Genomic DNA, 16,640 nt, shown 5'->3' on the forward strand with positions numbered 1-16,640 from the left:
TAGTAGTAGTAGTAGTGGTAGTAGTAGTGGTGGTAGTAACATAGGTGGAGGTATCTTTTATGTAGTAGTAATAGGTGGAGGAAGAAGAGGAGGAGGAAGAGAAGGAGGAGGAGGAGGATGCAAAGAGGATACTCGGCCAAGGAAGAACATCCACCAAACAGACACATAAGAATGCTCAAGTAGGATCTCTCTCTCTCTCTCTCTCTCTCTCTCTCTCTCTCTCTCTCTCTCTCTCAGACTGAAAGCTACAGAAAAAAAAATAATTGGACGGAAAAAACACTTGCTCTCTGTACACTTATCATAGAAGAGAGAGAGAGAGAGAGAGAGAGAGAGAGAGAGAGAGAGAGAGAGAGAGAGAGACCTTGTTGTATCTACCTTTAAGTCTATATAAATTTTCTTTCGTTTTCTGCTTCTTTTTCTTCTTCTTCTTCTTTTTCTTCTTCTTTAGGGAAGCAACATAAAAGTATTAATTGTTGTTGTTGTGTGTGTGTGTGCGCGGGCTGATGTCTAGAGAAGCAGGCAAGGGGAGTGACAGGAAGAAGAGAGGAGGAGGAGGAGGGAGAGAAAAAGCAGGTGTAGGGGAGAGAAAGGGGGGGAGGGGGAGAGAGTACGTCCATATGCCTCTTAAAACACACACACACACACACACACACACTTTTTTCTACCCTCCAGAGTTCACCTTCCTTCCCCTTATAATCTTGGCTCATTCTTCCCCTCCCCTTTCCTCCCCTATGCTCCCCTTCCTTCCTCCCCTTCCCTCCCTTCCCTTTGCAACCTCTTTTTTTTCTCTCTTCTCTGTTCTGTCTCACATCCTTTCCTCTTTTTCATTTATCTCTCTCTCTCTCTCTCTCTCTCTCTCTCTCTCTCTCTCTCTCTCTCTCTCTCTCTCTCTCTCTCTCTCTCTCTCTCATATCATACACCTTGCACGCAGTCATACTCATAATTCATACATACACACATATATCTAAATACATACATACATACATACATACATACATAAACAGGGAGGGAGAGGAGAATTAGAATAGACAAGTGGTATAAACAAGATTCTAATACGGTGTTCATGGTGTTGGTGGTGTTAGTGATGGTGGTGTTGATGGTGAGGAAGGAAGGGAGGGAGAGAGAGAATGGGAGAGGAGAGGAAAGGAAAAGAGAAGGATGGGAAAGGAAGGAGAGAGAGAGAGAGAGAGAGAGAGAGAGAGAGAGAGAGAGAGAGAGAGAGAGAGAGAGAGAGAGAGAGAAAAGGAGAAAACGGTGGAAATAGAGGAAGAGGAGGAGGGGAAGGGAAATTAAAGAAGGAGGGGAAAGGGAGAAGGAAGAGAATAAGGAAGGGGAAGAAAAAGGAAGAAATTAAGTTAGGAAAAAGAGAGAGGAATAGAAGGGAGGGGAAGAAAGGGAGAGTTGAAGAAAATGAAGAAAAAGGAAGGAAATAAAAGGAAAAGATGAAGAAAGGAGAGAGAGAGAGAGAGAGAGAGAGAGAGAGAGAGAGAGAGAGAGAGAGAGAGAGAGAGAGAGAGACCGAGCCTACCCCACCCAACCACCCTCCTCCTCTCATTCTTTTGTCTCGCTCTCAAAAAGGTCTCCGGCACCATTGAAGAAGAAAGACACAGAGAGAGAGAGAGAGAGAGAGAGAGAGAGAGAGAGAGAGAGGGGGTGGGTGGGGGGGGGAAGCTGAGAGGCCATTATCAACACTCCACCCTCCCTTGAACCCCCCCTACCCCTCAGCCCCCCCCTTTTTGAAATCTATTGTGAGGGTGTTACATAATACAGCGTTAAAATAGTAGTAGTAGTAGTAGTAGTAGTAGTAGTAGTAGTAGTAGTAGTAGTAGTAGTAGAATAAGTAGGAATGGAAGGAAGGGAATAGGAAAGGGAAGAATATAAAAAAAAAAAGAATGCAGGAGTTGAAGGAAGAGAGGGAAGGGATAGATGGATAGACGATGAAAGGAAGGAAAGGAGGAGAAGAAAGGAAAGAGAAGACAGTGAGTAAAGGTAGGGAAGTGGAGAGAGAGAAAGAGGAAGAGGGGAAAAAAAAAGGTGGAGGAGGAGGAGGAGGAGAAGGAAGAGTAGTTTGACTTCTGCAATGCTCTAGTAATTTTGTAGTTAATGAAGTGTCTAAGTGAAGGTGGTGGTGGTGGTGGTGGTTTTCAAATAAGGGGGGGAGGGGGATTGACGTCAGATCTCTCTCTCTCTCTCTCTCTTCGCTCTTCACTTCTCTACTTCTTTTATTCTCTTTCCTCCTCTTCCCTCCTTCCTTCCTCCCTTCCTGTCTTTTTATTTCTCCTTTTTTTCATTTTTACCTCTCTCTCTCTCTCTCTCTCTCTCTCTCTCTCTCTCTCTCTCTCTCTCTCTCTCTCTCTCTCTCCTTTCTAATAGTTGGGGGCCCTCCTGTCTTTCCCCCGCCCCCAGATGTGGAGTATGGAGGGCGGTTGCTATGCTCTGTGGGTCGGTCATCGTTGCTGGAGCTGGAAGTAAACGTAAACAAATGAGTGTGCTTGCAGGTGTCGGCAGTACCGGTGTCACGGCCCATAAGTTACACCGGGCCAGAAGTTACAAACGAGGATCAGCGCATGCGCGGGCGAAGTAAACAAACGCAAGGAACTTTCAGACTAAATGATTCATAGTTTAATTAGATTCACACGATCGCATATGAGTGTCGTATGAGTTGAAATGCTTACCATCAACTTTGTATTGGTTGGCCCTCGTTTGTAACTTCTGGTCCGCGACACCGGTTGGCTCTCATTATACGACCATTTCCCGACGTCATGGAGAAGATCAACCGGGTTCTCATGGGTGATTTTCCCTTTCGGAGTGTGTAGAAGTCGTGGGGAACTATCAGCGGTGTGGTGTCATGAGACCTCCGGAGATCGTGAGACATCCCATCCTGAACACATACATGAATTCTAAAAGCAAATGATGACGTATGTATGTATATAACTCGGATATCAACAATCCCTCTTCTTCTTGTGAGCTGTTCCGCTTTGCATCGCTTTTCAGGTCCTCCTTGGTACTTTTTTACACTTAGATGCTTCACTTAGTCACTCTATGATACTAGTAAATTTTGGGTTCCGCGATGCGAAAATAAGGATGGGATGCCTCATGATACCGGATGGCAGATAACACCACACCGGCATCACACGACAGTTCATGGAAATCCTAGGCACTTCTACGAGAGGCTTTTCAAACACGTGAACTGAGGTGCCGACACGTTATGAGAATACGGGCTTAGGGCCATATTTTTAAACCTTTCAAGGCCCAAGAACACAACTTTGACAACGCTTTCACGGGTAGTTTGGGCATTTCCAGGGGTAGTTCTTTGACCCTGGTGGTAGCGTGAAGTAAGTTGGAAAGTTTTGTTTAGTCGGCGCAACATCTGTGGTCATGGTGGTAGCGTGACAAAGCTTCTGTAACATGAACGTGGAAATATCATTAATCACCACGCTATTGATATCCTTTTCGGTCTTTGGAAATAGCTGATTATGAGTGGCGGGAGCGTCTGAAAATACCGGACTTAGAACTCTGTGTGCCAGTCATCATCCCCACGACCCCCTCTTCCTCCACCACCTCCTCCTCCTCCACCTCCTCTTGAGTAGTTGCCCGTTCGCCCGCCAAGTCTTCATGTGTGTGTGTGTGCGCTCAGAGTGGGAGCCCAAAAGAGTTCTATTAATAATTTCGTTGGAGCCGCTCAGGTGACAGTAAAGTTAATGAGACCCAGGTAGAAATTTATGCCCAGCAGGTGAGGAAGAAGAAGGTGGCGTAGTTCATTCATTACCTGTACAATAGTAGTAGTAGTAGTAGTAATGATAATAATAATAATAATAATAATAATAATAATAAAAGAAGAGGAAGAACAAGAAAGATGATGAAAAGAAGAAGAAAAAAAGAGAAAGAAGAAGAAAAAGATGGTGAAAACGAAGAAGACAGAAAAAGATGGTGAAAACGAAGAAGAAAAAAAGAAGAGAAATATGAAAAGGAAGAAGAAGAAAGCGTTATACTTCTTCAATCACACCCACGCATTAATTTACACACACACACACACACACACACACACACACACACACACACACACACACACACACACATGTAATCTCCTCCCCCGTGCTTTTCCGCAGCTCTGAACTTCCCGAGCTATTTTGGTGGATGTGAACTTATAATGAATTTTGTTTTTCGTGCTTTGACACAATTTTTCTGGTTTCCACGTGATCCTAGGAAGCTGCATCACCTTTAAACTCCAGCCTATTCAACCCTTATTTTACGTACGTTGAAAGCCTATATGTGTGCCGTTGTTTCTCCGCCAAGTACTTTTCGGCCTGTAGTCCTGAACGTTTCCTCTCCCAAGCACATTTTCGACAAGGCTTTCATAGGAGTTTCAGGCATTTCCGAGGACAGACTTATAACCCTTGTGGTAGTTTAATCCCTCAAGTGTCTTTTTCCTCTCTCAAGCACATTTTCGACAAGGCTTTCATAGGAGTTTCAGGCATTTCCGAGGACAGACTTATAACCCTTGTGGTAGTTTAATCCCTCAAGTGTCTTTTTCCTCTCTCAAGCACATTTTCGACAAGGCTTTCATAGGAGTTTCAGGCATTTCCGAGGATAGTTTAATAACCCTTGTGGTAGTTTAAGGATGTTGAGAGGAGAATGTTGAGATGAGGATGCTGAGATGAGAATGGTGAGACAAGGATGCTTTAAGTCTCCTCGTCTTCTGTTGCAGGCGCGGGATTAAGTGTCAACGGACGATGGTGCAGCGGGAGGCCTTCGGGAGGAGGAGGAAGACAAGTGCCGCTGCTGTTGGGGTCACCGCCGGCGCTCAACCATGCGACTGAAGCCGACCTTCAAGACCCTGTTGCTGGCGGCGACGGCGAGCTTCTGCGTCGTGGTCTACAACGTCACTTCAACGCACCGAGAGCTCAGGAAACCCCACGGCCGCGCTGCACACATCACCGCGAAAGTATGTGATGATGAGCTTTGCCTTTCCATAATTTCCATTGCTATCTGATCACCGTTGCCAGATTATCGTACTCAGAGCATAGTAGGGCCTATTTACCGGTTTCTGACGCATGACTATTAACAGGACATATCAGGAATTAACTATTTTAAAGATAACTATGAATGAGTCTCGTTAGTGGGCCCCAGGAGACGGTTTTGGGGTCGGAAGTTGGTAATTGTAAGAGGCTGAGTACGACAATCTGGTAATTTTGTATGATCTGATTCTCTCTCTCTCCTTACCTTGATTTCTTGTAGTTTCCCTTTGTTTCTTTCTCTACGTCCTCCTTGCCTTTCCATCATTTCCATTGCTATCTAATTCTCCCTCTCTTTCTTTCCCTAATTTCTTGGAGTTTCCCTTCGTTTCTTTCTTACGCCCTCCTTATCTTGAATCTTGCGGTCTGTCTCTATCTCTGGTTTTCTTCTGTTTTCTATCTTATCCTCCATCTCCCACTTCCTCTCTTCGCTAATGACCTTATTCTCCATCTCTTCTCCTTCGCTTGCTATCTTATCTTCAATCTCCCACTTCCTCTTTTCGCTGATGACTTTTAATTATTCACCGTCTCTTCTCCTTCTCTGGCTATCTTATCTTTCATCTCCCACTTCCTCTGTTCGCTAATGACCTTATTCTCCATCTCTCATTTCTCATTTGTTTGATATCTTATTCTCCCTCTCTCTCTTCTCTTCGTTTACTTCCTGGTCTTTTATTCTTTTAACCTCTTCTATTCCTCCTTCTTCTTTACTTCTTGCATTTTTCCTTAGTTTCTTTCTCTGCTTCCTTCCTTCTTTCCTTCCTTCCTTCCCTTTTCCTCTTTTTCCTTTCTTGCATTCTCCCTCCTTCCTTCAATCTTTTTTTTCTTATTTTCTTTTCCTTCCATTCTTCCTTCCTTCGTTTCTTCTTACCCATCTTTTCCTCTCGCATTCTTTCATCCTTACTTCAATCTTTTTTTTCTTATTTTCTGTTCCTTCCATTCTTCCTTCCTTCGTTTCTTCTTACTCTTCTTTTTCCTCTCTTGCATTCTCCCTCCTTCCTTCGATCCTTTTTCTCTCTTAAGTTCTTTTCCGTACATTTTTTTTTTTTCATCGCTTCCTCATTTTCAAGCAAAGACTAGGCTATCCTTCCGGCCTTCTCCACCTCTTCGCTTACTATATTAAGAGAAACCAAACTACTTATTAATCTTCTACACTCCACAATGGTCAAGTTCTCGATGATACATACATACCAGATACATAAGAGACTTTCCATAACGTTTCCTCAAATTTTTTAACCCAAATATGAGGACGAAACACTATACGGTAGGCTACACCAAAATCTAATTATAATAAGTCTGTTCACGCGCAGAAGTGACGTCATATTATTGCCTCAGTGGGTCCGATGACAGAATACGGATTAATTGACGGGTGACTTGTATATTTATTTTGTTTTGTCCACTGTATACCACCTTTTCAGTCATACTATTTTTTTTATTGCCATTATTAATTAAAAAAAATCATATAAGTAGTAAGATTTCTGATTAGATTTTGGGCTACACATGGGATTATTTTCGTTCGTAGTTTTTGGTATTGGTTTGGATGGAGCCTTGCTTACCTATTATAACGAGGTGTGAAGTTCCCTTATCATCCCCTTATCAACCCGTGAAAGCCCTTATCATATAAAGCTACTGCCTCCACCTCACCACCTCTTCGCTATCTTATCTTTTAGCTTTTACTTTTTCCTTTCAAGCAACGTAACTGAATCCCAAGTTCCCCTTCCTCCCCTCTTCTCTGTCCCTTCCTTCTTCCCTCTTCGTATTTCATCTCTGTATCTTTATCCCTTTCCTTCTCTTCTTTCCTTCTCTTCCTTCCCTCCTTTTCATCTCTCCCTCATCCCCCTTCCTTCTCTCCCTCTCTTAAAAATTCCCCTTCCTCTCTTCTCTTTTCCTCCCTTCTTCCCTCTTCGTATCCCATCTCTATATCTTTATCCCCTTCCTTCTCTTCCTTCCCTCCTTTCATCCCCTTTTCATCTTTCCCCCATCCCTCCTTCCTTCTCTCCCTCTCTTCCCCTTCCTCTTCTCTTCTCTGTCCCTTCCTTCTTCCCTCTTCGTATCCCATCTCTCTACCTTTATCCTCTTCCTTCCCTCCTTTTCATCTCTCCCTCATACCCCCTTCCTTCTCTCCCTCTCTCTCTCCTATCTTCCCCCTTCCCATCGCCTTATTTAACTTTCCCTTCCTTCTCTCCCATCCCCTCACCTCTCTATCTTTTCCTTATTCCCATTTCCTTTCTCTCCCTTCCTTCCTTTCCACACATAACCTCTCCACTCTCATCTCCCTTCCCTCTCTCTCCCTCCCTCTCTCTCCCTCTCCCTCTCTCTTTCTCCCTTCCCTCTCCCTCGTTCTCCCTCCCTCTCCGGCCACTCACGTCTTGTTCTGTCTCATTACTATGCTCCCTCTCCCCTCGATTACTGTTAACTCCCTGCTGCCTTTTGGATGCTCTCCCGCCTCTCTCTCTCTCTCTCTCTCTCTCTCTCTCTCTCTCTCTCTCTCTCTCTCTCTCTCTCTCTCTCTCGACCTTCTTTCCTTCATTTTTTGCATGTTTCCTTTAAATCCCTTTCTTTACGTCCTCTTTTCTTCCTTCCTTTTTCGCATTCTTCCTTTCCTCCCTTCGTTCCTATGCCTTTCTTTTTTTCCTCTTTTTGTGCATTCTTCCTTCCTTTTCTTCATCATCGTCATAATGGGTTGTCTTAGTATTATTATTATCATCATCATTATTATAGTAGTCGTAGTAGTAGTAGTATCGGGACTTCAGAACAGATCATAAGGGTAGGTATATCTTAAAACATATCAATAACAAAACAATAATTGGATCACCGCCCAAACCCCTAACAATTAATATATACAGAGACTTAGATCCTCCCCTCTAAAACATGTCCCTACACCCCTAGGACCTAAGATCACCTTTAAAACATGTCACTCCCCCTCTAGGACCTAAGATCACCCTTAAAACATGTCACTCCCCCTAGGACCCAAGATCACCCTTAAAACATGTCACTCCCCCTAGGACCTAAGATCACCTTTAAAACATGTCACTCCCTCTAGGACCTAAGATCACCCTTAAAACATGTCACTCCCTCTAGGACCTAAGATCACCCTTAAAACATGTCACTCCCCCCCTAGGACCTAAGATCACCCTTAAAACATATCACTCCCCTCTAGGACCTAAGATCACCCTTAAAACATGTCACACCCCCTCTAGGACCTAAGATCACCCTTAAAACATGTCACTCCCCCTAGGACCCAAGATCACCCTTAAAACATGCCCTTCCACCTCTAGGACCCAAGACCACCCTTAAAACATGCCCTTCCACCTCTAGGACCTAAGATCACCCTTAAAACATGTCACTCCCCTCTAGGACCTAAGATCACCCTTAAAACATGTCACTCCCCCCCTAGGACCTAAGATCACCCTTAAAACATGTCACTCCCCCTCTAGGACCTAAGATCACCCTTAAAACATGCCCTTCCACCTCTAGGACCTACTCGCCATTGGGCACTCCGCTGGTGATGGCATCGTTATCCAACCCGCGGACCTCATCTCCAGCACCTCCCCCCACGCCCTCAACGCCTCCCTGCCCGCCCCGTCCCTCCAGCAGGCGCCCAACAAGTTACAGGAGGCAACAGCGCCACACGCCGGCAGCACAAAGGCGGCCCTACGGCAGGTTAAGGGCACCGTGCCGCCTTGCGATGAAGAGTGCCGGCAGAATAGGTTGAGAAGACTGAAGATGAACCAGAAGAGTATTTATGCCGCTAAAGTGCAGGTGTGTGTTAGATGTGTTAATTGGTCCGTGTAAACAGCTATAGTCGGTTTCACGGGAGCTGGCCGGCGTAATCCTTTAGGGGTGGACTCGCGGACTTGGTATCATTGCTTGGGTGACGGTACTGATGATTGATTGATTGAGAGTTTATTGTTGCAGGTACTGATTCAAAGAGGTAGTAGCAGAGAGCAAGAGATATTAGGCTATGTCACGGCAGGTTAGATCTAGTAAACAACAGCCAATGAGCGACACAGAGACCGTCACCCAAGCAATGATGCCAAGCACGCGAGTCCACCCCTGAAGGATTTGGCCACAACGTTACCAGATTGTCGTACTCTAACTCATGTTTGCCGATTTCCGACCCAAAAACTGCTTTCATCACCCAAATAACTGCCTTCATATATGATTATCGTTTAAGTGGTTAATTATTGGTGCTTCTTTGCAACAGTTATGAGCCAGAAACCGGTAAATACGCGGCTCTTGAGTACGATAATCTGGCAACGGTGTTTGGCCTGCCAGCTCTCGTGGAACCGACTTTTTTTAGCGTGCTTTGTGATGCTAGTGATAGTTTTACCCGCCTTATGCACCTTGAATTGTAAAACCACCCATGAAAACCCGACTAGGTCTTCTCTGTGGCCTTGGAAAAATAGTCGTTAATCGGAGGCCTCATTCTTTTTTTCATTTGCAAGAACAGCGTTTAGTGGACTTTTTTGTTACTATTTTTGTTTTTTTGCCCTTGAGCTGCCTCCCTATCTGCAAAAAAGCATCAATCAACCAATCAATTGTATAATCACACTCTGTACTGCCTGGGGGTTGGGATGGCATGCTCCTCCCTTATCCTTTGTTGTTTACTTGCAACAATAAACCATCAATCAATTTACTTGCAACAATAAACCATCAATCAATCAATCAATTAATCCGCAGGTGGAGAACGTGACGCTGCCGGGGTCGTGGACGGTGACGCGCGAGCTCGTGGACCGCCTTTCGGAGCGCCAGAGACACGTGCAGGAGGTGAGCGTCGCCTGAGCCTCCCTGCGCCCGGGTGGCTCAGCGCTCTCTGTTTGCTGCTGCTTCCTGGCCTCTGTACATAATGGTCCCCAGTGACTTAATTACTTACCTCTTGTGTGTGGATACATTCTGTTTGTCCTGATAACCTGACTTGAAGAGGATGTTTAGTAGAGGCAACATCCTCAATTTCTGTCTCAGTCTTTTAATGAATGCCTTTGGATTGAAGAATGTGTTGGAGTGAAGCCTTGCTGTATGCCACTGAAAGTTCTGCCTCCTGCTCTGATTTAAGACACACAGTTTTGATGTTTGCAGTACTAGTGCTGTTGATTCTCTGCACATCTTGATCATGCATTTTACTCATTATTCTCAACCTGTTTCTTGGGGGAGTGGGCAGGGCTGGGATTTCCAAGGACAGCAGCTGACCTCATCTTTGACACAGAAGAAAACGGCAGAAATGACCACCAGCTGTGCAAGTGGTTTAGATTATAAAAACATCAAGCAGGGTCTGGTTTGACCCCAGGAACTCAGTTGTGCAATGTCACCATTCAAAGCAGGGAAACTGTGTTGAGTTTCTTTGATTCAAAGTGACCACCCGACCCCAGCCTGCAGGATCCACCAGGCTGCTACTGGACTGATCCAAGTTTGCTCAGACCTAGCTGCCACAAGTTCAGTGCACAGTGTCTGGCCACTCAGAGGATTGATATGGATGAGAGAAAGCAGCATAATGGGACACCCTGCGTGTCCTGCAGCCCCCTGCCAGTGCCCGCCAGCCAGACAGCTTTTGAGCAGCATGAGGAGCATTAAGCTCAGAATTTACCCCTGCTAACACATGCTTGCACTCTGCCAGTCACTCCCTCAACTCCCTCCATGAGCATGTCATCTCCATACTCATGGATCATCATTATCATCATCAATTAGATAGACAGGAGTGAGCAGGTCCCCCGCCCAGCACCCCTCCAGCAGAAAGTATTGAATAAGGAAAACATAGACAATGGCAGTGTGGAGTAGAGGATGGCCACTCTTACTCTGAGAGGACCAGCCCACCACTCCACAGAGATGTATGAATTCAACACACATTCATTTCTTTTGCATTTCATGTGAATTTCCATTTCATTTGAAGCTTGTCAGTCTCTCCCATATGTGACGTATGCATCATACTTGGCTGTACTGCTTCAGTGTGACATAACACCCCCTCACCCCTTCACCCCATCTCTCCCTCACCACCACCACCTTCACCGCCCCCACAGACCTGCAAGAAGTATGGGCTGGACAAGGCCTCGAAGGCGTACCAGCCCAACGCATGGGAGTTCCTCATCAACAAGGAGCACAACCTGGTCTGGTGCAATGTATTCAAGGCTGCCTCCTCCACCTGGTTCTACAACTTCAACCTCCTCGCCGGCTACTCCGAGTACGAGCTCCTCCACACCAAGGAATCGCCCGTCACCCTGGCCAGGAAGCGCTACAGCAGGTGGGTCTAATGGTCCTAGTGAAGGCGTGGGTGTTGGGCAGAGTCGCCAGGCATCTGTTAATTGAGGGTGTACAGATGGCAGTGCTGATGTGCATAATATAGGAAGATACATAGGTCGATATCGTCAGACGTTTCCACGCTTCACACAAACTATTTTCGAAGGCCAAAAAGGACATAAATCGGGTTCTAATGAGTGTTTTATAGGTTCACGGTACAGAAGAAGGGTCAGACTACCACCAGGGTTACAAAACTACCCCTGGAAATGCCCAAAACGCCTACGAGAACCTTGTCAAATACGTGTACTTGGGCACGGAAATGTTTAAGAATATGCCCCGTAGTGATAGAGAGGATTATGATGAAAGAATTACGATGTGATTTATATAGGAGGTTAGAAGAACAGTTCAGAACGTTTAGATGGAAAGTTAAGTAGGACTGAATTCACATGCAGCTGGAACACTAAGGAAGAAAAGAATAATCAGCTGGAAAGTTCGGACAAGATAAGAATATTCAGCAGGAAAGTTAAGTTAGAGAAAAATATATAGTAGATGAAAAGTTAAATTAGATGAGAATATTTATTTAGCCGTAAGGTTAAATAAAACGAGAATGTGTTGCTGAGAAGTTAAACAGATGTAAAAGTTATTAATTTGTTGTGTCTGAAAAATGTGTTGCGTCTTATCTTATCAGCTGTTATCTCACTTCCTTCCGTCATTATCATTCCTCTCATATACTCCTACAGTCTTTCACCTCATGTCATCATCTGTTTGTTAGTGTGTCTCAACTTTCTCATCCAAAACTCATTAATTTCGTTGTTTGAAAAATGGGCTGCGTCTTATCTTATCAGCTGTTATCTCCCTTCCTTCCATCATTATCATTCCTCTCATACACAGCTACAGTCTTTCACCTCATGTCATCATCTGTTTGTTAGTGTGTCTCAACTTTCTCATCCAAAACTCATTAATTTTGTTGTTTGAAAAATGGGCTGCATCTTATCAGCTGTTATCTCACTTTCTTCCGTCATTATCATTCCTCTCATACACAGCTACAGTCTTTCACCTCATGTCATCATCTGTTTGTTAGTGTGTCTCAACTTTCTCATCCAAAACTCATTAATTTCGTTGTTTGAAAAATGGGTTGCGTCTTATCAGCTGTTATCTCACTTCCTTCCGTCATTATCATTCCTCTCATACACAGCTACAGTCTTTCACCTCATGTCATCATCTGTTTGTTAGTGTGTCTCAACTTTCTCATCCAAAACTCATTAATTTCGTTGTTTGAAAAATGGGCTGCGTCTTATCAGCTGTTATCTCACTTCCTTCCGTCATTATCATTCCTCTCATACACAGCTACAGTCTTTCACCTCATGTCATCATCTGTTTGTTTGTGTGTCTCAACTTTCTCATCCAAAACTCATTAATTTCGTTGTTTGAAAAATGGGCTGCGTCTTATCAGCTGTTATCTCTCTTTCTTCCGTCATTATCATTCCTCTCATACACAGCTACAGTCTTTCACCTCATCACCTCACCTTTTTGCTAGTCATCTCCGTCAACTTTCTCCCTAAGCATCTGTTATGTACTACTTTCTCCATCACAGCAGATGAGGCTTGAATTGATAATGTTGCAAGAGAGTGAGAGAGAGAGAGAGTCGTAAGCGTTGGCCAGCAAGGACGTGGCTATTATCAAGTCTGTGCTGCCAACCATGCCATTGCTAAACCCGGACATGTACCGCTGTTATTACCTCAACCTCTTCCTGAATAGATATTGGCTCTCAAGTCTTGCCGTGAATACTAACACTCTTGGCTAACTTGGAACCCTCACCCCTTGAGTTAAGAGGGTAATACATGTGCACAAGTGTAAGGTAATAGTTTTGCAATGATGTGTCTTTCGCATTATGAATTATTGAACGCCTAAGAGTCTACACCCATCATATTGTACACCTATTTAGACCTTCTTCTCCATCCGAAATTGACCTCTCTTTCGGCTACTCTATACTTACCGCTATATGAGAGCAACAGTTAGCAGGCTTTTTATTTTTTACATCTTTTTTTTGTTGCCCTTGCATTGCTCTCTGTGCTGTAAAAAAAAAAAATGTTCTTACTTATTTCATGATTATCAGTGGATGTTCTTCATTTCCAGACCCACCGTGGATGAGCTGCAGCGGTCCCTGAACACCTCCGATCCACCTCTGTCCTTCATGATCGTGCGACACCCCTTTGAGCGCCTCGTCTCAGGATACAGGTCAGTTCCTTGGCCCTGGCTCTGCGGTAACAGGGCCGCCACACAGGTCGGTATTATAAGACATTTTCACTTCTCACGTCAGCTATTTCTAAAGGTCAAAGAGGGGGTCAGTCAGGTTCTAATGAGTGTTTCTACAGGTTCATGGTACAGAAGAACAGTCAAACTACCACCAGGGTTATAAAACTACTACTTGAAATGCCCACAACTCTCTGCCCACATGTCCCAACCATTGCAATTTTTTCTGTCTCACTTTCCTCTGTGTCTCTTTCAAATCACATCTCATTTGTAGAACTAGACCAGAACTCATGAAAAATGTATAGAAAAACCCTTCTCGTCATTACTACCATCATATCTCCTTCAAATCACATCTCATTTGTAGAGCTAGACCAGAACTCATGAAAAATGTATAGAAAAACCCTTCTTGTCATCACCACCATCATATCCTTCAAATCACATCTCATTTGTAGAACTAGACCAGAACTCATGAAAAATGTATAGAAAAACCCTTCTTGTCATCACCACCATCATATCCTTCAAATCACATCTCATTTGTAGGGCTAGACCAGAACTCATGAAAAATGTATAGAAAAACCCTTCTTGTCATTACCACCATCATATCCTTCAAATCACATCTCATTTGTAGGGCTAGACCAGAACTCATGAAAAATGTATAGAAAAACCCTTCTTGTCATTACCACCATCATATCTCCTTCAAATCACATCTCATTTGTAGAGCTAGACCAGAACTCATGAAAAATGTATAGAAAAACCCTTCTCGTCATTACCACCATCATATTCACAGGTGTGTTCTTCCCTCGCAGAGACAAGATCCTCTCAGGCAACCGATACTACAGTAAGCTATCGAGGTCGGTCGCCAAGAATTACCGGGGTATTGCACCGCCCGCCGAGAGCAGAAACTGGCCCAGGTTTGGCTCGATGGTGGTGGCGTCCTTCCCCCAGTTCGTTCAGTTCCTCCTGGACGAGACCGCCAGAGGGAACAAGCTGGACGAGCACTGGACCCCCATGACTCCCTTCTGCACGCCCTGCCTGGTGCCCTTCGATGTGTTCGCCAAGGTAGAGTCATTGGCATTTTTGTCTGAGAAGGGAGAACGGTTGCTATAGTCAAATCATTTCAAATAGTCCGGTTGGGCGTTCGATTCCGCGGGTCCTTTCCTCCCCTCTGCTCTGCCACACAGTCCAAACACCTATTTTTCCCTCTCATATGTTGCCTATAGCTAACATATGAGAGGAAGGGATAGGCGTTGGGACTGTGTGGCAGAGCAGAGGGGAGGAAAGCACCCACAGAATCGAACACCCAGACAGACTATTTGAAATGGTTTGTCTATTGCGGTGCCCTGGAACAGAAAGACGAAGGAAAAAGGATTATTAAACATTTGGTGCCGGCATTTCTTTATTTTCATGATTGTCTAAGAATGGAAGCCAGTATTTAGTCATGCCCTGGAACAGACAGACAAAGAAAAAAGGATTATAAAACATTCGGTGTCTGAATTTGCTTTTTTCTTCTTTTTCTGAGGAGGGCGGCTTGTTGTTAGCACTGCCTTGGGACACAGAAGGACAAAGGGATTATTTAAGTTAATCCATTTAACACACAATAGGACTGGCAGTATACTGATAGCATTGTAACAAGGGTTGAATAGAGAAACGTTCCTATAGCCACTCACATGAAGTAACAATCAATCGGAAAAAAGCCTCAACCAACTCCAGTATATCAATTTGCAATGCAAGGCTGTCTGTCACTGTTGAGCCTTCTTGCCTTTGCAGGTTGAGACCCTACAGGAAGACGGAAACTACATCATATTCTCATCGGGTAAGTGTTGCGTGTGCTGCTGCCCTCCAGAGAGCACTTCAGCATTCTGTTCTCTGTACAGTTTACTTTGCTTGGGCTGGGTGAAGGGAAGGGAAGGAAAGTCTACTCCCTTTACTGTAAGACTTGCTGCAAATAGCTTTGCTTATGGATTTTGTTTGCCTTCGCAACCCTTTTGGAAGTGATTGCTAAAAGCTTAATCATCAAAGGAATGAATAGATTTCTGATTTATGTACATATAGTTGTTTAAGACCATTGTTGTCTAAAGTGACGGGAATTTCCACAGGCATCAAGAACATCATCAAGCCCAAGTTGATCAACCGGTCCCGCAGCGGCCCCACGGAGGAGGTGGCGGACAAGTTCCTGTGCCAGCTGACCAAGGGCCAGATGGAAGGACTCATAAACATGTACAAGCTGGACCTGGAGCTCTTCCAGTATGACGTGTCTAAATACCGAGCGTGTGCACAGGACTCTCCCAAGCCGGGCCCCTCCAGCTCAAAGGTTGTCTAGCAGCCAACACAATCCAAACCATGCTGTGATCTCCTCAGCCTTAGACACCAGTGGTGCCGGTGTGGCAGGACAGCCCCCACCAGCCACTGTGTGATGGACTTATGTGTAATGAAACTTTGTTTCTCTTTGACGAAAATGAATCGATCTTGTTTCTGGTTGACACTGATATTCCAGAAGGATATCTGGCGAGGTGTCTCTCCACCTATAATAGTCCTTGTTATCATAGTGAGACTCAGCTGCCTGTGCCTAAGTCACTGACATTGCCTGCCGTGCAGTCAGACACCAATGGATATGTTGACAGGTTTGCTGTGTGCACACACACACACACACACACACACACACATACATACATGCATAACAACATGGAACGGACTTGACGAGGAGACTGTGTGTGTAAAAATGATTCATGAATTTAAAGCCAAACTGGATAATAAGCGTTATGGAGACGGGACAGCACGAGCCTAGTACGGCTCTTTTCCTGTATTTCACAACTAGGTAAATACACACACACACACACACTAGGGAGAGCTCTATGGGTCTTACATCATCACTTTATGGTTAACATTTAACCACAGAAAGGAGGGGGTGATAACTTGTTGTGACCTTTAGACACGGTAAATTTGTGTCTTATCCGTGTTCATAGAAAAGGTCAAGTATTTTCTTCTGAATAGCTTAACATAGTCACTCAGCACTTGGACTTCCCTGATTAATGTCATGTAACCTTCAAGTGATTTATGATTTATGGAATCACATTCATTAAGAAAATTCAGTATTTAGAATCACTGAAGTTGGGGACAACACTATAGGCATGTGCCATAGCTGCT

The 16,640-nt window shown here is 44.5% G+C and overlaps 1 protein-coding gene and 1 long non-coding RNA gene across 3 annotated transcripts in view; one reads left to right on the plus strand and one right to left on the minus strand.

The window, feature by feature from the left end:
- LOC127008365 (carbohydrate sulfotransferase 11-like) overlaps positions 1–16,159 on the plus strand; it is a 41,450-nt gene extending 25,291 nt beyond the window's left edge. For both annotated transcript variants that reach the window (XM_050880363.1, XM_050880362.1), the window contains exons 2-9: positions 4,709–4,945; positions 8,490–8,774; positions 9,696–9,782; positions 11,027–11,247; positions 13,380–13,481; positions 14,303–14,555; positions 15,264–15,309; positions 15,593–16,159. In XM_050880363.1, coding sequence (XP_050736320.1) covers positions 4,811–4,945; positions 8,490–8,774; positions 9,696–9,782; positions 11,027–11,247; positions 13,380–13,481; positions 14,303–14,555; positions 15,264–15,309; positions 15,593–15,816 — 1,353 coding nt within the window. In that variant the 5' untranslated portion in view covers positions 4,709–4,810 and the 3' untranslated portion in view covers positions 15,817–16,159. The remainder of the gene's footprint in view (positions 1–4,708; positions 4,946–8,489; positions 8,775–9,695; positions 9,783–11,026; positions 11,248–13,379; positions 13,482–14,302; positions 14,556–15,263; positions 15,310–15,592) is intronic.
- On the minus strand, positions 4,953–8,593 carry LOC127008371 (uncharacterized). The gene is made up of 3 exons (XR_007761051.1): positions 8,453–8,593; positions 8,325–8,412; positions 4,953–8,246 (listed from the first exon to the last, which is right to left on the minus strand). It is a non-coding gene; the product is annotated as an uncharacterized LOC127008371 (long non-coding RNA).
- Positions 16,160–16,640: the final 481 nt, after the last annotated feature.

This window comes from Eriocheir sinensis, chromosome 37 (assembly GCF_024679095.1).
Source record: "Eriocheir sinensis breed Jianghai 21 chromosome 37, ASM2467909v1, whole genome shotgun sequence".
Classification (NCBI taxonomy): Eukaryota; Metazoa; Arthropoda; class Malacostraca; order Decapoda; family Varunidae; genus Eriocheir; species Eriocheir sinensis.